The 19,586-nt window shown below is 44.1% G+C and overlaps 2 protein-coding genes and 1 pseudogene across 6 annotated transcripts in view; 2 read left to right on the forward strand and 1 right to left on the reverse strand.

The window, feature by feature from the left end:
• Positions 1 to 19,127, forward strand: Yars2 (tyrosyl-tRNA synthetase 2). Of its 2 annotated transcripts, XM_042677442.1 has the most exons (8): positions 1 to 758; positions 2,806 to 2,973; positions 4,945 to 5,100; positions 5,390 to 5,560; positions 7,590 to 7,755; positions 17,293 to 17,300; positions 18,595 to 18,599; positions 19,112 to 19,127. In XM_042677442.1, exons 1-5 carry the CDS (start codon positions 10 to 12, stop codon positions 7,747 to 7,749), a joined length of 1,404 nt encoding a protein of 467 aa, XP_042533376.1. In that variant the 5' UTR covers positions 1 to 9; the 3' UTR covers positions 7,750 to 7,755; positions 17,293 to 17,300; positions 18,595 to 18,599; positions 19,112 to 19,127. The 2 variants fall into 2 exon arrangements, with proteins under 2 accessions (XP_042533376.1, XP_042533375.1); XM_042677441.1 differs by lacking the exons at positions 17,293 to 17,300; positions 18,595 to 18,599; positions 19,112 to 19,127 and having other exon boundaries at positions 7,590 to 7,947.
• LOC122106158 lies at positions 8,002 to 9,050 on the forward strand (annotated as a pseudogene).
• Dnm1l (dynamin 1 like) overlaps positions 10,447 to 19,586 on the reverse strand; it is a 48,619-nt gene continuing 39,479 nt past the window's right edge. Inside the window, exons 14-20 of one of the 4 annotated variants that reach the window (XM_042677436.1) lie at positions 18,190 to 18,246; positions 17,510 to 17,587; positions 17,162 to 17,194; positions 15,284 to 15,460; positions 14,968 to 15,077; positions 12,376 to 12,535; positions 10,447 to 11,971 (exon numbers count right to left, since the gene is read on the reverse strand). In XM_042677436.1, the coding sequence (XP_042533370.1) occupies positions 11,915 to 11,971; positions 12,376 to 12,535; positions 14,968 to 15,077; positions 15,284 to 15,460; positions 17,162 to 17,194; positions 17,510 to 17,587; positions 18,190 to 18,246 (672 nt within the window). In that variant the 3' untranslated portion in view covers positions 10,447 to 11,914. The remainder of the gene's footprint in view (positions 11,972 to 12,375; positions 12,536 to 14,967; positions 15,078 to 15,283; positions 15,461 to 17,161; positions 17,195 to 17,509; positions 17,588 to 18,189; positions 18,247 to 19,586) is intronic. The other 3 variants (XM_042677438.1, XM_042677439.1, XM_042677440.1) reach the window with 3 other exon arrangements.

A 19,586-nucleotide genomic window follows, 5' to 3' on the forward strand; every position in this document is an offset into this window, starting at 1 on the left:
GCTGCCAAGATGGCGGCGTCCGCGTGGCGGCGCCTGTCTCGGGGCCGGTGGTCCGCCGCCCCGGGCCGGCGTGCGGCGCACTCGGGCGCGCAGGGATTCCTGGCGGCGCAGAGGAGCCGGGGCCTGTTCAAGGAGTTCTTCCCGGAGCGGGGCACGCGGGTGGAGCTCACCGAGCTCTTCGCGGCGGGCGCCCCTCCGCAGACCGTGTACTGCGGCTTCGACCCCACGGCGGACTCGCTGCACGTGGGGCACCTGCTGCCGCTGCTGGGCCTCTTCCACTTCCAGCGCGTGGGCCACGACGCCATCGCCCTGGTGGGCGGCGCCACGGCGCGCCTGGGGGACCCGAGCGGCCGGCAGCGCGCGCGCGAGGCCCTGAGCGCCGAGCGCGTGCGAGCCAACGCGCAGGCGCTGCGCCGCGGCCTGTGCGCCCTGGCCGAGCGCCACCAGCGGCTCTTCGCTGACGGCCGCGCCTGGGGCCGCTTCACCGTGCTGGACAACACGGCCTGGCACGAGCCGCGGGGCCTGGTGGACTTCCTGGCCACGGAGGGCAGCCACTTCCGCGTGGGCACGCTGCTGAGCCGGCAGAGCGTGCAGAGCCGCCTCCGGAGCCCCGAGGGCATGAGCCTGGCCGAGTTCTGTTACCAGGTGCTGCAGGCCTACGACTTCTACCACCTGTTCCGCCTGCACGGCTGCCGCGTGCAGCTCGGCGGGGCCGACCAGCTGGGCAACATGGTGTCGGGGTACGAGTTCGTCCGCAGGTGAGCGCGCGGGGGGCGCCGGGGAAACCCCACGCGAAGCCGGCCGGCCGGGACACGGACGCCTAGGCTGTGCAGAGGGCGCGCCCGCGCGTGCGCGTACTGGCACGTGAAGTCAGGGCCCTGCCCATTCATTTGGTCTTGTTGCCACCTCGACCCACAACTCCGCTCGGCGGCCTTGAGGGTTCGTTTGGCTAGGCTGTTTTCGAACCTCTGTCCTCGCATCTCAGCTCCCCGAGAAGACGCTTCTTCGGTTTGAATTTTGGGGTCTGTCGCCGTCCATGACCTCTGTGCTCAAGGCCAGCACTCTACCACCTGAGCCACAGCTCCACCTCCAGCTTTTTGTGGTTAATTGGAGACAAGAGTCTCACACACTTTGCTGCCCAGGCTGACTTCGAACCCGCTATCTTCAGATTTCAGTCGCCTGAGTTGGTAGGATTACAGGTGTCCAGTGACTGATTTGTGGTTTATTATGGTGTCCTTCAAGCCGTGGACAGTTTTATTCTCGTTCAGGGGCTGTAAATGGAGTTAAGACACTAGGGAAGGAAACTTGTCACTGAGACTAAGGGGCACAGTGTAGAACTCCGCAAGAAATAGACCATTGATCAGGATGTAGAGTGTCTATTCTTTTTTTTGTTTTGTTTTGTTTTATTTTGGGTCCGGTCGTGGGGCCTGAACTCTGGGCCTGGGCGCTGTCCCTCAGCTCTTCAGCTCAAGGCTAGCGCTCTACCACTTGAGCCACAGCACCACTTCCGGCTTTTCTTTTGCTTATGGGTGCTGAGGAATCGAACCCAGGGCCTCAAGCATGCAAGGCAAGCGCTTTATCACTGAGCCACCTTCCCAGCCCCGAGTGTCTATTCTTTACCTGTCTCCTTCTCTGTTTTTAAGTTGAGAGATTGTTTTTGTTGATTATATCTGAAGGTGACTGGGCTTTCTTTGAGTAGCCTGTTTTAGGTCTTCATCTTCCATGAAGGGAACTTTCGTTCTCAATTGGCATCTTTTTTTTTTTTGGGTGCAACTGTAGGTATTTGGTAAGTAATGTAGATTTTAAATGGCAAACTTTTTTTGGTCAGTATTAAGGTTTGAACAGGTGCCTGTTCTTTGCTCAGTTTGCTTGTTGCACCGTTTCAGTTAAGCCTCTAGTGCTGGCATTTTGCTGGTTAATTGGAGATGGAATCTGGGCCACTTCTCTGCCCTGGTCGGTTTCAAACTGGAATCCTACAGGTGTCAGCCATCTGATTAGTTAGGATTACAGATACGATTATATCTGGCAGATGTGGGTTTAAAAAAAAAATCTCATTAATGTTTCTGTTGCATCCCCCTTCCCACCTGGACATTGGAAATCATTTTCCTTTGCATAGAACCACCTGTGTAATTAAAATTCAGGTAATTAAAGTTCAGGATGAAAAAATGCAAATAGAGTGTGGGTAAGGTAATGGTGTATAAGAGGGCAGGAATTCAGATTGAAGTGGTCAGAGGCACTTTTTTTTTTTTCCTTACCCGTCCTTGGGCTTGAATTCAGGGTCTGGGTGTTGTCCCTAAGCTTCTTTCACTCAAGGCTAGCATTCTACTACTCTAGTCACAGCTCTATTTCTGGCTTTTTGGGTAATTTATTGGAGATAAAAGTCTCAGGGGCTGGGAAGGAGGCTCAGTGATAGAGCACTTGCCTTGCATGCATAAGGCGCTGGGTTCGATTCCTCAGCACCACATAAGCAAAAAGAAAAAAGCCGGACGTGGCGCTGTGGCTCAAGTGGTACAGCGCTAGCCTGAAGAGCTGAGGGACAGCTCCCAGGCCCAGAGTTCAGGTCACATGACTGGACGCCCCCCCCCACCCCCCCAAAAAAGTTTCAGACTTTTCCTGCCTGAGCTGGCTTTGACTAAGATCCTCAGATTTCAGCTTCCTAAGGAGCTGGGATTACAGGTGTGAGCTACCAGGACCCAGCTGCAAGGCCTTCGTTGCAGCAGATAACTGGAGTGAACTGGCGCAGGGTGGTGGCGGAACCTGTTGGTACTCATGCTTGAATTGTATCATGAAATTCTCTTTGCGCAGGGTGACTGGAGAAGACGTGTTTGGAATCACGGTCCCTCTGATTACCAGCACAGCGGGAGCAAAGCTAGGAAAATCAGCTGGCAATGCCCTGTGGCTGAACAGAGACAGAACCTCTCCTTTTGAATTGTATCAATTCTTTGTCAGACAGCAAGATGATTGTGTAGAAAGGTGAGTTTTTAAGAGTTGGCTGTGAAAAAAGTAATACGTGCTTGTTACATTGTTTTTATTGTTTTGTTTGTGCAGTACAGGGGTTTGAACTCAGGGCTTTGCATTTGCTGGATAGTTTTACTCTGTGAGTCATGCCACCAGCCCTCATGATAACTGTGTTAGCCAGTGAATTTCTGTACCCTAATTACTTTTAATGCATCAGTACTTAGACTTGAACTCGGGGGGCCTTGCCTTCTTGCTTGGCTTTTCTACTCAAGGCTGATACTTATCTCTTGAGCCAGACCTCTGCTTCTGACTTTCTCACGGTTAATTGGAGAAGTCCCTAGATTTGTTTCCCTGGGACAGCCTTGAACCTTGATCCTCAGATCTTAGCCTTCTGAGTAGGTGGGATTATGAATGCTAATGACTTTATTAACCAAGGTGGTAGTTACATAGGTGTTTGCCTCATAGTGACAATGTTAGTATATATGTTATACTTGTTTATTTTTTTCATTGGCTACATTAGTTATACAGGGGAGATTTCATTGTGACATTTAAACACAAGTATAAATGTAATTCCAATCAGTCTGGCCGCCTCCATACTCTTCCTTACTCCTTCAATGTACTTGTTTCAACCTGTTAAATTATACCAAAGAATTTTAAGAAAAGAAGGTATGAGCTGGGCGCTGGTGGCTCACACCTGTAATCCTAGCTACTCAAGGGGCTGAGATCTGAGGATGGTTCAAAGCCAACCCAGGCAGGGAAGTCCGTGAGACTCTTATTTCCAAGAAACCACCAAAAACCAGAAGTGGTGCTGTGGCTCAAGGGGTAAAGTGCTATCCTTAAGCTGAAGAGCTGAGGGACAGTACCCAGGCCCAGAGTTCAAGTCCCATTACCAAAGAAAAGGTATGGAATACTGTTTCTGTTTTTAAATAATGCTTTTTTTTTTTTTTTAATAGGTACACACCAAAGTATACAAACGTCCTTGAGAAGGATGGAAACAAATTTAGATTAGTGGTTATCGGTAGGGGCCAGGAAAGGAATGGGACAGGGACAGGGCTGTGTGCTTATACCATTTCTCTGCTTTTAGAAAAGAAAGCTCAAAGCCAAATGTGATTAAAGAAAAAAATAGTAGTACTTGCTGGAGGTTCAATGGTTGTGATCCTAGCTACTCAGGACTCTGAGCTGAGATCTGAGGATCAAGGCTCAAAGTCAATCAGGGCAGGAGAGTCTGAGACTCTTAGCTCCCATTAACCAGCAAAAATCCAGAGGTGCAGGTGTGGCTCAAGTGCCAGAGCACTTGCCATGAGTGGAAAAGCTAAGGAAGGGCGTGAGGTCCAGTGTTCAAACTCTAGTACTGACAGCACAAGAAAAAGGAATATCTTCAATCTGAATAGTGTATTTATTGGCAGTGCCTTCTGTGTGTTTATTTTTCAGATTTAAAAATATAGTTTAGGGGCTGGGAAGGTGGCTCAGTGGTAGAGCGCTTGCCTTGCATGCCTGAGGCCCTGGTTCAATTCCTCAGCACCACATAAGCAGGGAAAAAAAGCCGGAAGTGGTGCTAAGGCTCAAGTGGTAGCATGCTAGACTTGAGCTGAAGAGCTGAGGCCCAGGCCCAGAGTTCAGGCCCCACGACCAGACACCCCCCCCCCCACCCCCCAAATAATAAAAATATAGTTTAGTTGGGCACCGGTGTCTCATACCAGTCCTAGCTACTCAGGATGCTGTGATCTGAAGATCACAGTTTGAGGCCAGCCCAGGCAGGAAAATCTATGACTTTTATCTCAAATTTAACCACCTAAAAGGCAAAAGTGGAGCTGTGGCTTAAGTGATAGAGTGCTAGCTAGCTTTGAGTGGAAAAGCAAGAGGCAAGGCCTTAAGTTCAAGCCCCAGGATCTGCACAAAAAAGAAAGAGGGAAAAAAAGATTTAAAAGTGTGAGGAGACTGGAGATAAATGTGTGATAACTGTGTAACACTTTTCTTCTCCTGAAGGTACCTGAAGCTCTTCACTTTTCTGCCCCTTCCAGAGATCGATCACATTATGCAGCTGCACACCACAGAACCAGAAAAGCGAGGTGCTCAGAAACGACTTGCTGCAGAAGTGACAAAGCTGGTTCATGGACAGGAAGGACTGGATTCTGCCAAGAGGTGACCTTCAGAATGGCTTCTCTCTCATAGACTTGAGAATATTGGGAGCTATGCTGTTTTGTGATTATCTTGCCATTTAATTATTGACAAAGATTGCCAACATTTGACTTTAGTGCTTTATGTGTTTATTGGGGGAAGTAGGAAAATGATCTTGTGAATACACAAGTTAGGTGAAGCTCTTTGAGTAACTTTATGTATGGAACATTAATGGATCCTCCACAGTTGGTCAATGGCTGTTAGCATATACCATTACGCACTTACCTGCTATGGCCTTTAAAATGTTTTCCAGGTGTACGCATGCCCTGTATAATAGCAGCATCGATGCACTGGAGGTCATGTCGGATGAAGAGTTAAAAGAGTTGTTTAAAGAAGCTTCCTTTTCAGAGTTAGTTCTTGACCCTGGAACAAGTGTCCTGGACACGTGTCGCAAAGCAAAAGCCATTCCGGATGGTCCCCGGGGGTGAGATGATTCCTTGGTTCATACTGGGTGTTAAAATTTGTACCACATGCTCCCAGAGAGAGTGCTTTCTGGAGAAGGCTTTAGTGGCATCTCTTTACTTGTAGAAGTTAGTTTAGTCCGTGAATGAAGTGGAAACAGTACTTATTGTTGAAAATCCCTTAAACTTCCTGTGAATTTTAATACTGGGGGCTTGTACTCAGGGTCTGGGTGCTATTGTCCCTTAGCTTTTTCATTCAAGGCTGGTGTTCTACCACTTGAGCCACTGCTCCACTTCTAGTTTTTTCATGGTTAATTGGGGGTAAAAATCTTTGCACATGTTTCTGCCTGGGCTGGCATGAAACAACCATCCTCAGCTCTCAGCCTCCTAAGCAGCAGTGTGAGCCAGTAGGACCCATGTTCAGTACCATAGTATATTTTTTTGTTGTTGTTTTCTTGGTGTTCTGTGACTTGAACTCAAGGCTTGGGCACTATTCCTGAGCTTTTTGCTCTAGGCTAACACTATACCACTTGAGCCACAGCTCCACTTCCAGCTTTTTGATGGTTTATTGGAGATAAGAGTCACATAGACTTTTCCTGCCCCCTCTGGCTTCGAACCATGATCGTCAGAGCTCAGTTTCCTAAGTAGCTAGAATTGATTTTAGGCTTGAGCCACCAGCATCTGGCTCCCAGTATATTTTAAATATGATTTGAAGTTCTGAAAATGAAATTAGCCTGATATAACATGCTAAGGCTTATAAAATATGAAGTATTTCCCTGGAGAACTGCATATTTCTTTTTCAGGAAATAGACTGTTTTAATTGCTCAGTTTTGTTATTAGTGCATATACTTGGTGGGGGTGTGAGTGTGCATTGGTCTTGGGTTTGAACTCAAGGTCTGGACACTGTCCTGGAGCTGCTCAAGACTAGTGATTTGCCACTTAAGCCACAGTGCCCCTTCCCGCTTTTTTGGTAGATAATTGGAGATGAGTCTCATGAGTTTCACCTTCTTGCCTGGGTTGGTTTCATACTGAAATCCTCAGATCTCAGCTTCCTGACTAGCTAGGATTATAGGTATGAGCCATTGGTGCCTGGCTTTTGTTCTACTAGAAATAATTTGGCATATAATTGGTGTTCATCCATTTATAACTGAATAGTGATAGGTTGAGAGAAAAGTTGAAGACCTTGGGTCATCTATGGGAGTTTTAGCACACATCATCTGCCATTGTTACTGTGGTGAAAGATACTTGCTATAATTTGTTCTCTTCCAGTTGTTTTGGATTGATTGCCTCTGTTGTAAAGAGCCCTCAAATGCATATATGTAAAGAAAGCCCATTGTCGCCTTGTGGGTACACTTCGTGTAACTGACTCCCTGATAGGCTGATTTATTTAGTAGTCACTGACTTTGAGTCAGTGACTTTAAGGATTTTTTTTTTTGGTCAGTCGTGGGGCCTGAACTCTGGGCCTGGGCGCTGTCCCTCAGCTCTTCAACTCAAGGCTAGCGCTCTACCACTGGAGCCACAGCGCCACTTCCGGCTTTTTTTCTTTTTGCTTATGTGGTGCTGGGGAATCAAACCCAGGGCCTCAAGCATGCAAGGCAAATGCTCTACCACTGAGCCACCTTCCCAGCCCTAGCCCAGCTCTTTCTCTCTACCCAATAGAAAAGTCACTACGGTCCCTTATATTTGCTCTATTGGAAGGTCATTAAAGGCAAGAAAATCTAATTGTGAACATGAAGGTAAGAAATACAGCTGCCAGGTACTGGTAGCTCACACCTATAATCCTAGCTACTGAGGATGGAAACATCTGAAGATCTCAGTGCAAAGCCAGCCCAGGCAAGAAAGTGTAAGACTCATGTCCAGTTAGCAGCCACAAGCAGGAAGTGTGACTCAAGTGCTCGAGTGAAAATGCCAGTTCAAACCTAGTAACCAGTGCATGCGCGTACACACACCGTACTAAGTGATTTCAACTGAAAAGCTTTTAAGTTGTGAAGTAAGTATCTTTTGGAGGAGGGGAAAGTGTTTCCTCTAATAACTAAGCATTTCTGTTTTTAGGTATCGGATGATAACAGAAGGCGGAGTCAGTATCAACCACAGACCAGTAACAAATCCTGAGTGTGTTTTAGTTGTTGGACAACATATTCTTAAGAATGGACTTTCTTTACTTAAAATAGGGAAAAGAAATTTCTACATTATAAAGTGGCTTCAGTTATAAAAATTTTGTTTTTGGCTGTTCAGACGTGCTCATCCTGAGACTTGAATTCAGGGCCTGGGAGCTGTCCCTAAACGTTTTGTTCAAGTCTCATGCCTTACCACTTGGACTACAGGTCTGTTTACTATGTGATTAATTAGAAATGAGTCTCATGGACTTTCCTTCCTGGGCTGGCTTCAAGCATGATCCTCAGATCTCAGACTCCAGAGAAACAATTGGCCTTTTTTTTTTTTTTTTTGGTGCTGGCCCTGGGATTTGAATTCTGGACCTTAATACTGTCCCCAAGCTTTCATGCTTAAGGCTATCACTCTTCCACTTGAGCCACAACTCTGCTGACCTTTTGGAAGTTCATCAGAGGTAAGAGTCTCAGACTTTCCTGCCCAGGCTGTCTTTGAACCACAATCCTCAAATCTCAGCTTCCTCAGTAGCTAGGATTCCAGGCATGAGCCACAGGCACTTGGCTTAGCTTCATTCTTAAAATATATGGTTTGGTTCAGTACAAAATAGAATGAAGAATACACTAGGCCTGAGAATGTGAGTAAATTATTTTTTAAGGACTTGTTAATAAACAAGGTTTTTTATTTAATGATTTATTTCTTGGCAGATAATTGACAATTGTATAAAACCATGATTTCCAGGATTAAACTTAAGAAAATCCTCCCGGATTGTCTTTTCTGTCCTATCCTCCTTGTGGGAGTGATAGCGACAGGCACGAAACTGATGCACTTTTCCTGTGGTTACAGAGCTCACTCATTTCACTATGTTCTGTGGGTCTTTTATAATTGGCCATGCTGTGCTGGAGCTGTGGCTAAATGGTAGAGCATCTTGCTAGATTCAAATCACTCTCAGGCTAAAATCTAGCTGCGTTTCTGTATTAGAAATGGTTATGTTCTGCCTCGCTTCGTTCTCGGGTCACAATGGCGGGCAAGTCTGCTGTTTCAGCCTCTGGATGGTGGCTGGATGGTGTTCGAAAATGCCATTACAATGCTGCAGGATTCAACAAACTGGGGTTAATGATGATACCATACAGGAGACTGAAGATGTAAAAGAAGCCATAGAAGGCTTCCTGAGAAACTTTATGGCAGGATGTTTCGGATCAAGAGAGCTCTGGGCCTTATCACAAGGCATCTTGCCTAAGGAGCAGTGGACAAAATACGAAAAGGATAAATTCTACCTTGAGCCATACCTGAAGGAGGTTATTTGGGAAAGAAAAGAGAATGGGCAAACAAGTAATCATGATGTTTTACCTGTGAATGCAGTTGTGCTCAGAGAATCTATGAAATAAATCTGAAATATACAACTTAGGAATATTTAAATATAATCGATGGAAAAAATGGTATGTTCTTGGGAACATAAATGTCTTTAACTTTTAACAAGAAAATAGTTCTTAAAAAGTTAGATGATGAGGGCTGGGAAGGTGGCTCAGTGGTAGAGCGCTTGCCTTGCATGCTCGAGGCCCTGGGTTCGATTCCTCAGCACCACATAAGCAAAAAGAAAAAAGCCAGAAGTGGTGCTGTGGCTCAAGTGGCAGAGTGCTAGCCTTGAGCTGAAGAGCTGAGGGACAGTGCCCAGGCCCAGAGTTCAGGCCCCACGACCGGACCCAAAAAAAAAAAAAAATTAAAAAAAAAAAAAGAATGATGAGGGGGCTGGGAAGGTGGCTCAGTGGTAGAGCACTTGCCTTGCATGCCTGAGGCCCTGGGTTCAATTCCTCAACACCACATAAGAAAAAAAGAAAAAAGCCGAAAGTGGCGCTGTGGCTCAAGTGGTAACCGAGCGCTAGCCTTGAGCTGAAGAGCTGAGGGACAGCGCCCAGGCCCAGAGTTCAGGCCCCTCGACCATAACCCCCCCCCCCCCCCCCAAAAATAGGTAAGGTCACAGTTACCATTAGATATTACATGAGTTTCTTGACTAGATTCCTATAGTAGAAATATTTTATCAATTCAGAAATGTATCTTTTGTCCTTGAGCTTATAACTAGAGTTGAACTAAAAAGGAATCAAGGAAATAAAAGTATTTCACCAGCTATCCAATCTTGAGACAAGAGATTCATTTGGGCTGGGAATGTGCGTAGCATGCATGAAGCTCTGGGTTTGGTTCCTTAGTACCACATACACAGAAAAGGCCAGATGTGGCTCTGTGGCTCAAGTGGTAGAATGCTAGCCTTGAGCAAAAGCAGCTCAGAGACATTGCCCAGGCCCTGTGTTCAAGACCCTGAGTTCAGGACTGGAAACAAAAAAATTTTCAGGTCAAACCTAAAAGATCTGTAATCAGATTTGTTCAGCTCTACATAGTATGCAAATTAATTCTCCAGAACTGATTGCACATTTGAAAAATAAAGGTACTAACAATCCTGTTTTCCTGAGGATCAAGTGAATTGCAGAAAATGACCCATTTTCCTACAAGCAGCAGTATAGCTTACTATTTCATATGCAGAAATGGATATGCAAGGATACCTCAGTGAATTGTGAGATTTCTAGAAAACGTAGTCATAAAAGTTTTTGATACAGGATGAGCTAAACTAGTGGGTACTGAAACACTTGTGGCTCATGTCTGTAGTCCGAGATAGGAGGCTGAGACCTGAGGATCCAGAATCAGCCTGGGAAGGAAAGTCCTGGTGAGACTCTTACCTCCAATTAACCACCAGAAAATCAGAGTGGCACAAAGTAAGGTTATAAGTTCATTTAAATGCTTCTGAGACACGTTAAGAGGAATTCATTTATTGACAAACTTGAATGTCATTCTATACCAGCAATTTTATTTACATAGCAAGAACATACAGTATTATAAATATGCTGGAGATCATTTCCACCTCACACTTTTAAGAACCAGCAAGGCTGGTGTTCTTGAAATTTCTTGCTTCTGGTTTGTACAGTGTGTAGTACCAGCAGGTGCCCAGCATGTTTTGAAAGCTTACATCTTGAACTTGAAATGTGATAGGCAGAAAAGAAAAGATGTGCATTGTAAAATTTTCTTGTAAACTCAAAAGGCTGCTATGGTAAGTCGTCTGGTCCATCTGAGAGAAGTCACGGGTAGCTCCACTTTCAAAGCTGGTTTTGTGTGTGTGCATGCTAACATTTTGGCAGCATGCATTCACTGAATGGATTCAAAGATGTCCTATCAGACTTGTTTGGGCTTTCTGTGTTTGAGATCACTTGGAACCAGTTATTTCTTGGTTATTGGGGACCATAAGCTGTTCATGTTTTCTCTAACAAAATCCTTCATAAAAACTTGGAAAGTTGTGTTCATGATACATAATTTTCTTAATGTATATGTATGGTGTTGCAAACGGCTCCACCTTCTGAATGAAATGTAGCCTGTGTGTGTGTGTGTGTGTGTGTGTGTGTGTGTGTGTGTGCGTGCGCGCGCGTGCACGCCCGTGCATCTGGGTGTTTTTCTCTGAAGAACCAAGCTTGGCTGGTATTTCCCAGTCACTGTGCTAATGTAGTTGGTAGCTACTACCAGCTAATACAGTGAATAAACTGGATTTGAATTCCCACATAAAGGCAATCTCAGAACGTGAGACAGTGCCCATTGTATAGCTATATCTGATTTACTATTTTGGGATTTGCAAAGAGTAAACTGGCTATCATTACCAAGCCCTACTGTTTTTAATGCAGGAAGACCTAATGCTTGCTTTCAGGTTGAAGTGTGAGAGTGGATTTGAATCCACTCTCCACCAGGACTCCAGATCCATGTGTGCCTACAATTGCAGAGATTTAAACTGTACAATGACAGTCAGTGACTGAGGAGATTGCCAGCCCTCACCTTTCAGATCCAGTTCTATAGTATGTGCATTGTCTTCCTGAAGGACTATGTAGCAGCTTTAAGACGAACAAGCTTACACAGGTCATCTTCCTCACAGGCAAACTTTGTACAACTAGAACATCAATAGGTCTCTTAAGTCCAGATGAAACTGTCACAAGACAGACTTCATATATACATATATATATATGTATGTATGTATACGGGAAAACTTTATAGAAACAGCCATTTATTATCTGGATTAAATGTGTGATTTGTTCTGTAATGCAAGTTACACTTCTCATTTATATAGCCAGTCTTCACATGAGCAGATTCATACCGTTGCAAAACACAGTTCATACAATTCTACTCAAGTAGGCAGTAACTAGCACGTTTTGAGCCGAAAAGTCTGTTTCATATACTTCTCTTCACCAGAGGTGAGTCTCTCGGATTTCAGCAATAATTTGACTAGCTCCTTGTAATGCCTGCATAGAAGGAAATAAAAAGTTGTTACATGAATCTGAATTCTGTGGAGAAATTTCTCCCAATGTTTTATGTTGACTTTGTACATAATTTATTTTTGGGTGCTGTTCCTAGGCTCTGTCCCTCAGCTTTTTGCTCAGGCTAGCACTCTATCACTTGTGCCATACATAGTTCTACTTCCAAAATGAGTCTCAAGAAATTACCTACCAGGAAATCCTCCTGAGTAGCTAGGATTATTTTTAGTAGGATTATCCTGAGTACCTAAGATTATCTGAGTAGCTAGGAGCATCTTTACTCAAGTACTAACAGAAAGAAAAACCTAGAAATATAAAGACTAGATAAAACATAAGAATCAGAATTAATCTAAAACTTTTTGATACCCCAAGTATAAAAGTTGGAATAATACCTTTAGCATATCAGCTGCTTCTTTCCTCCGCTGGGCCATATCCTCAGATTCAGTCAGAAGGTCATCCAGTAAGGAGGACTTGTACAGTTGTCCTACTAACTCACTCTGGAGAGTATCTTTCACATGATTAACCAAAAAGTGCATTACTGCCTTTGGCACACTGCAAGACAAAGTTATAAAGCTAAATAATTTGAACAGTCCTGGGCTTAAACTAGGGGCCCTGCTTAATTTCGGTATTTTACCTTCATCTCATTTATCAGTATCCCATCCCATATATTTATTAAATCTCAGTAATGAACTTTGTAATAGTCCAAAATGCAATAAAGCTCAAACATCCAAGTACTGGTGAATGGGCACACAATATACAGCATATTCATAGTCATTTATTTTAATACTAGCTATGACAGGTACTGATGCAGTACTATTTGAGTCACAGTGCCACTTCTGGTTTTCTGGTGGTTTATTGGAGATAAGAGTCTCACAGAGGGGCTGGGAAGGTGGCTCGATGGTAGAGCGCTTGCCTTGCATGCCTGAGGCCCTGGGTTCAATTCCTCAGCACCACATAAGCAGAAAAAAAAAGCCAGAAGTGGTGCTGTGGCTCAAGTGGTAGAGTGCTAGCCTTGAGCTGAAGAGTTGAGGGACAGCGCCAAGGCCTGGAGTTCAGGCCCCACGACCCAACCACCCTCTCTCTTCCCCCCAAAAAAGATACTAATGTCCAGAGCCAGTAGATTCTCAGGTGACAAGTCAGGGTGAGGGTAAGCTAGCAGCTTCTGCTGATAGTGATAGTTGCAGAACCCCTGCACTTACCTGTGGATTTTTTAATTTTTTTGCCAGTACTGGGGCTTGAACCTCGGGGCTGGACACCTGTTCCTGAGCTTTTGTGTTAAAAGTCTGGCACTCTACCCCTTGGTCACACTTCTGGGGTTTCAAAACAGTCTCAGATATTCTTGCCTAGGCTGGCTTTAAACTGTGACCCTCAGATCCCAGCCTCCTGAGTTGCTAAGGTTATAGGCGTGAGCTACCAGTACCTGGCTTGGAGTAAACAAAGCCTAAGGTCTGGAAAAGCTGTTTTTTGTTTTTTTTTTCCCTCTTTAGTTTCTGCTGCAAGTTAAAAGTCTGGTGGTAACTGATTCTACAACACTCCACATAAAAGTATCAGGCCATCTGGCTTTTTATTTTTTTGTGTTTTTTGTTGGTTGTGGGGTTTGAACTCTGGGCCTGAGCTCTTCAACTCAAAGTGAAAACTACTACTTGAGCCATAACCACCAGAAAACCGGAAATGGTGCTAACTGGAGATAAGCGTCTCTTGGACTTTCCTACCTGGGCTGGTTTTGAACTGAGATCCTCAGATCCTCAGCCTCCTGAGTAGCTAGGATTACAGGTATGAGCCACCAGCACCTACCCCATCTGGCTTTTTATTCCTCGGTACAATGAAGTTTCTCTTACCTACTAAAAGGTTACCACAAATTGGATAAGTTTTTTTTTTTTTTTTTTGGTCGGTTGTGGGGCTTGAACTCTGGGCCTGGGCGCTGTCCCTCAGCTCTTCAGCTCAAGGCTAGCTCTATCACTTGAGCCACAGTGCCACTTGCAGCTTTTTCTGTTTATGTAGTGCTGAAGAATGGAACCCAGGGCCTCGTGCATGCAAGGCAAGCACTCTACCACTGAGCCACCTTCCTAGCCCATATCTAATACCTCACTTTACACATCTAAATTTTCTTCTCCCTACTACTGCATGAAATAACACCGAAATGAACATGGGAGAAGAACTACAGGCAATACACACATGAAAGAAAAGGTAAGTCATTTGTTACCTAGCCAAAATGGTTATAAACTATTAAAGGTTAAAAAAACTTCTTAGTGGCAGTATATGACTACTTCCAGCTGGAGGCTGAGCTAGGAGGATCAAAAGCTCAAGGCCACGTAATCCTACCTACTCCGGAGGCAGGATCATGGTTCAAAGCTAGCCCAGGCAAAAAAGTTTGAGACTTCTAATTAATTAACCAATTTTTAAAGCTGGAAGGGAAGTGGAGCTGTGGCTCACGCTTAGAGTGAAAAAGCTGCAGGATGATTCCAGAGTTCAAGCCCCAGGCTTTGTGAGTTCCTCAGCTATTCGAAAAAGAAAACTTGGGGATTGAACTCAGGGCTTACCACTTGACCTACTTTCTGCAGTCCTTTGGCTGTCCTTCAGATATGAGTCTTAACATTAACTGCCCAGGCTGACCTTGATCCTCTACCTTCCTAGTAGCTGGGATTAGAGACAGACTACCATGATTGCTACCCACTCTTTTTTAACTCTTAAATATTCCAAGCGCCTCTGTCACACTATGCTTCCCAAGCCCATTCATTTCTTAATGCCCAGTGGTTCCTAGTTATAACAGACTGAATCTTGCTGCCAGTTACCAAAAAACGACCCCTCCCCCTTTTTAGTGAAGCTGAGGCTAGAACTCAACCTTGTGTTTCCCAGGTAGGTGCTGTAGTACTTAAGCCCTACTTCAAACCCATACACAACTTTTAAATATAAGTGTTATCAAAACAGATCATGGACTCAACCAGCAGTGTACCCATCTGTTGTCTGTATTATACAATACGAACCTGTCTTGAATATTCTTTCTGACAATAAGAAAATAGGATTTGATGAGTCGTTCAATAACCTCACAGTCGCGCTGTTCACGGGCAGAAAGCTTTCGTGCAACAGGAACTGGCTAAATGAGACAAAGGGGAAATGTTACTTGTGCCATTCTAAAATGGTGACATTGAACATTGAAAAGTGACATTTAACAGTTAATAAAAGAAAAATGACTAACATACGAGGGGGAAAATGTGAAGCTTCTAAGATTTTAATTCCTCTCAAGTGTGTTCCCCATAGATTGATCATGTGGGAAGTGTCACCCCAATTCTCATGGCTTACCACATCCAGCAGGTTGACAGCATGGCCCTTTTGGGGGCTAGCTGGCATAACTGGAATTGGCTTCGATTTTTCTTCAGCTAATAATTCTTCAGCTTTTGAAGTTTTCAGCATTCCCCTCCAGTTGCCTGTTGCTGGTTCTTGACCACTGTCTCCAATCCCACCACCTCCTGATGCAACCTGTAAATATAGTTTCCCAACACCTGTACCAACTATCCATGGAAGTTGACATTACCCAAGAACCCCAATGCCCATTGGAGCTTGGTCAGACAGCAGGGTCCCAGAGAGACTGGGGGTGGCACTGTATGCCCAGGAGCCTGTGCTACAGAAATGAGAGGGTGGAGAGGGCCCTCCTGGCCCTGTATTATTTACTGTTCTCCCACCCCTCAACCACTAGGCTGCAGGCAAAGCTAAAGCCACCCACAAGGACACCTAGAGCTGTCCACTTAGCTCAGTCTCAGTTCACCCTGAAAAGTTCAACTCTCATATCGTGTTCCATGATACAGGTCTCTATACCTAATTACAAGGCTAGTGCTACTGCAACTTTATTATCTGAGATACTGATTACAGTCTTCACTTCTCAAAAAAGAAAATGACTTATTGAAGATGTTTTTAGGACCACTTTCAAAAGTCAGTTACTAACTACTTTAACAGTAGTTATAAGAAAATGGCAGTGTTGGGGCTGGGAAGGTGGCTCAGTGGTAGAGCACTTGCCTTGCATGCTCGAGGCCCTGGGTTCGATTCCTTAGCACCACATAAGAAAAAAGCCGGAAGTGGCGCTGTGGCTCAAGTGGTAGAGTGCTAGCCTTGAGCTGAAGAGCTGAGGGACAGCGCCCAGGCCCAGAGTTCAGGCCCCATGACCGGACCCAAAAAAAAAAAAAAAAGAAAATGGCAGTGTTGGGTATCATTTCCAAATTGAACCACTGGCCCAAATCTGCCTCTAATATGTTAAAAGTGAGCTATGTATCGGTGTGTTAAAAGGGAATGAGTGATGAGTGAAACCCTAAGGAAGTGAATGAGCACATTCCAAGGGGTGCTATGGATGACTTAAGTGGTTGTCAGTACATGCATTAAAATAAAACATTCTTAAGGCTATGAGATTTACAACCGTAAGTCTGCATACTAAGTGAGGAAAGGAGGTAAATGCTGGACAAACTGGTTCACACATAGAAATTCCTGCAGAAATGTCATCAGGAATTGACAGCTGTCTAAACTCTCACAGTCCACATCTGTTTTAATTGGCTCAGGTAAGCATTTAAAGCCTGTGTGAGGGAATGTACATATTCACAGTGACACACACACACACAAATGAGTAGCATGATAAAGCAGCATTAGAGGATTATCCATGAGTCCTGCTCAGATCTCAGAAATGCTCAAAAGTATAATTTCCACCTGTGAAATCCCTACCAAAATTTATACTGGTAGTAGAGCCTGAACCCAGGGCCAGGTGCTGTCCCTTACCTTTTTCACTCAAGACTAGCACTCTACCACTTGAGTCAGAGCCCCACTTCCAGCATTGTCCTTAATTGGAGATAAATGTCTCAAGACTTGTTTCTTGCCTGAGCCACCATCCTCAGATCTTAGCCTCCTGACTAACCAGGATTAGAGGCATGAGTCACCAGCACTCGGCCAATTTCCATCTCTGAAATCATAATTCCTTACCTTCAAGAACAGTTTTTAATTTTGGTAACAGTATGAAAGCCTATTGTTATTAAACAGTGTTAAAACGGTTAGTGCCACCTTACATGTGTTAGATAAAAGGAACATTAAGAACATAACAGACAGGAACTAGTGATGCCACTGTACAAACAAGTTTCAATGACTGAAGACAGTGTTTCAGTGAGAACCAAAGGTATTTCCATTCTGAAGCAAGAGACTCACATTTTTAGTTTCTCTTCTGCTCTCCTGAATTAACTGTTAAAAGATATGTTAAAACATGCAATTTAACAAGCAAAATTTAAATACCAATGGCTTAAAAATAAAAAACGCAGGATAATTTCCTCTTTAAATTACTTCTTTTGTGTGTGCATCTTCTACATTGCAAGCAAAAGCATGCCAACATTTGTAAAGAATGCAGTGTTACAGAATTTCAAAGCTTCAATTAGACAAGTGATTTAACCTTAGCATAATACCCCATATTAATAGTCTTCTATTCAGTGTGCTGTCTGTAGAAGATTATGTTGCAGCGAGCAAGCAGGCATGCAGGCTTAGATTAAAATTAGAACAGACCTTGCCATCAGCCTCGGCAGAAGCGGCAGGGGTGGGCTCCTGGGAGGCAGGTGCCAAAGCACTTGGAACTTTAGAAGACTACGGGCAAAAAATGCAGGAAAAAAACAAAAACAAGGATGCCAAAAGTATACTCAAACAATTGATCAATGTGACCTGTTTTTCCTCTGAAACAATATTAAAATACATGAAAAACAAAAATTATGGGACAGGTAAAGTGGTCTAGTCGGCCTCACTACCTTTGTGAAAAGTTTTCTTCAGATGAATACCTAAGAAAAATCCAAAAGCTTCATTTTGTTTTTGGCACTGAATGAGATCTTTTCTGGCAAAGAATTCAAGGCAACAGATTGTATATATACACACTTTAATACACAAACTACTATACTTATTATTAATTAAAACCTGTTCTGTGCATACAGTAGTCTTCCCTCGTCAAAAAAAAAAAAAAACCCTTTGATGATTTTTTTTTAAAGGAAGCCCTCATACTTCCTAAGCATCTTTAAGCTAACTTAACTGCAGTGTATTCTAATACAATTATCTTTATTCAGTCTATGTTAAACTTACATACCTTTCTTCAGCTACACAACCAAAGTTGATTCTGCAACTGTGTAATATTCTGAGGCTTACTAACAATCCATTTTTGGGAATTAGAAGTATGCTTTTAAAAAGCTGTTGTTTTTTACCTTGTCCCGCGATACAGCTGAAGGCAATTCTCTTGCTAACCTGTTTCTTCTCTGTTCCTATAAAATTGCAGACAAAAAAAAGTGATTATCAGAATATTGAGATGCCAACTAAAAAATGGTCATCTTGTCTAGAAAGTATGGCATGACTTGTACACTCTCATTGTTAAGACACATGGCACAATGCTACTTTAAAGCAGATAAATCATTTAGCCCAGTGCTTCTCCATCTTGCTTTCTGCCCCAGCATACCTCAAGATCCAATGCGTCAATGAGGTGGGCTATTGTTTCCTGGTATAGATGGCTCTCTATACCAGGAATTCTCCAGTGAGAAAATGAATGGACAGCTTTCCCTTTCCCACTAAGAAAGACTGATTTCAACTGTCCTGTCATAAATGAGAAACATCAGCCTTCAGCATCCCGTGCAGAATTTGAAGTGAAAGCTTTAAAGTTGCTCATCTGCACGTGTGTGTAACTGCAAGACAACTCCCTAACAAAACCGTTCCTTGAGGAAGTATCTGAGGTTGAGTTTGCTGTTTTTTAAATGTTTTTTGAGCCCAGTGCCAGTGACTCAAAAACCTATAATACTAGCTCCATACAGTCTGAGATTGGGAGGACAATGGTTCCAGGCCAAACCCGGCAGAAAAGTCCACAATACCCAAAAGGAGAGCTAGACCTAGTGACACCCACCCACTTATCCAACCAAGAGAAGCCTAACGGGAAGACTCAACATTTGGCAGGAATTGAAGTTCTGTCAAAGATAAGAACAACAACAAAAACACAAGTCTAGTGGTGTGGCTTAACAGAGTGTCTGCCTAAAAGCTCAGGCCCTAATTAGGATCAAACCCCAGTACTACCCAAAAGGAACTATTTCATACAATTAATATACAGTAATAAAAATGATTTTTTTTTTTTGGGTCCGGTCGTGGGGCCTGAACTCTGGGCCTGGGCGCTATCCCTCAGCTCTTCAGCTCAAGGCTAGCGCTCTACCACTTGAGCCACAGCACCACTTCCGGCTTTTTTCTCTTTGCTTATGTGGTGCCGAGGGTCTCATGCATGCAAGGCAAGCAATCTACCACTGAGCCACCTTCCCAGCCCCCATAAAAATGATTTTTAAAACAACCAAAAGGTTTTGTTTTTTGGTGGGGGGTCATAGGGCTTGAATTCAGGGCCTGAGTGTTGTCCCTGTACTCTTTTTGCTCAAGGCTAATGCTCTACCACTTTGAGCCACAGCTCTACTTCCAGTTTTTCTGGTGGTTAATTGAAAGTATGTCTTTCCTGCTCCAGCTGGCTTTAAACATCACTTGATCCTCAGATCTCAGCCTCCTGGGAATAGTTAGAATTATAGGCATGAGCCACCAGTGCCCGGCCCAGAAGTATTCTTAATTCTAAACTATTTCC

Source organism: Dipodomys spectabilis, unplaced genomic scaffold (assembly GCF_019054845.1).
Source record: "Dipodomys spectabilis isolate Male_0828 unplaced genomic scaffold, ASM1905484v1 ptg000039l, whole genome shotgun sequence".
NCBI classification, from domain to species: domain Eukaryota; kingdom Metazoa; phylum Chordata; class Mammalia; order Rodentia; family Heteromyidae; genus Dipodomys; species Dipodomys spectabilis.

Coding starts and splice junctions, on each gene's coding strand:
- Yars2 (XM_042677442.1), top strand. CDS start 10: ATGGCGGCGTCCGCGTGGCGGCGCCTGTCTCGGGGCCGGTGGTCCGCC. Junction 2,974..4,944: donor CAAGATGATTGTGTAGAAAG/GTGAGTTTTTAA, acceptor CTTCTCCTGAAG/GTACCTGAAGCTCTTCACTT. Junction 5,101..5,389: donor GGACTGGATTCTGCCAAGAG/GTGACCTTCAGA, acceptor AATGTTTTCCAG/GTGTACGCATGCCCTGTATA.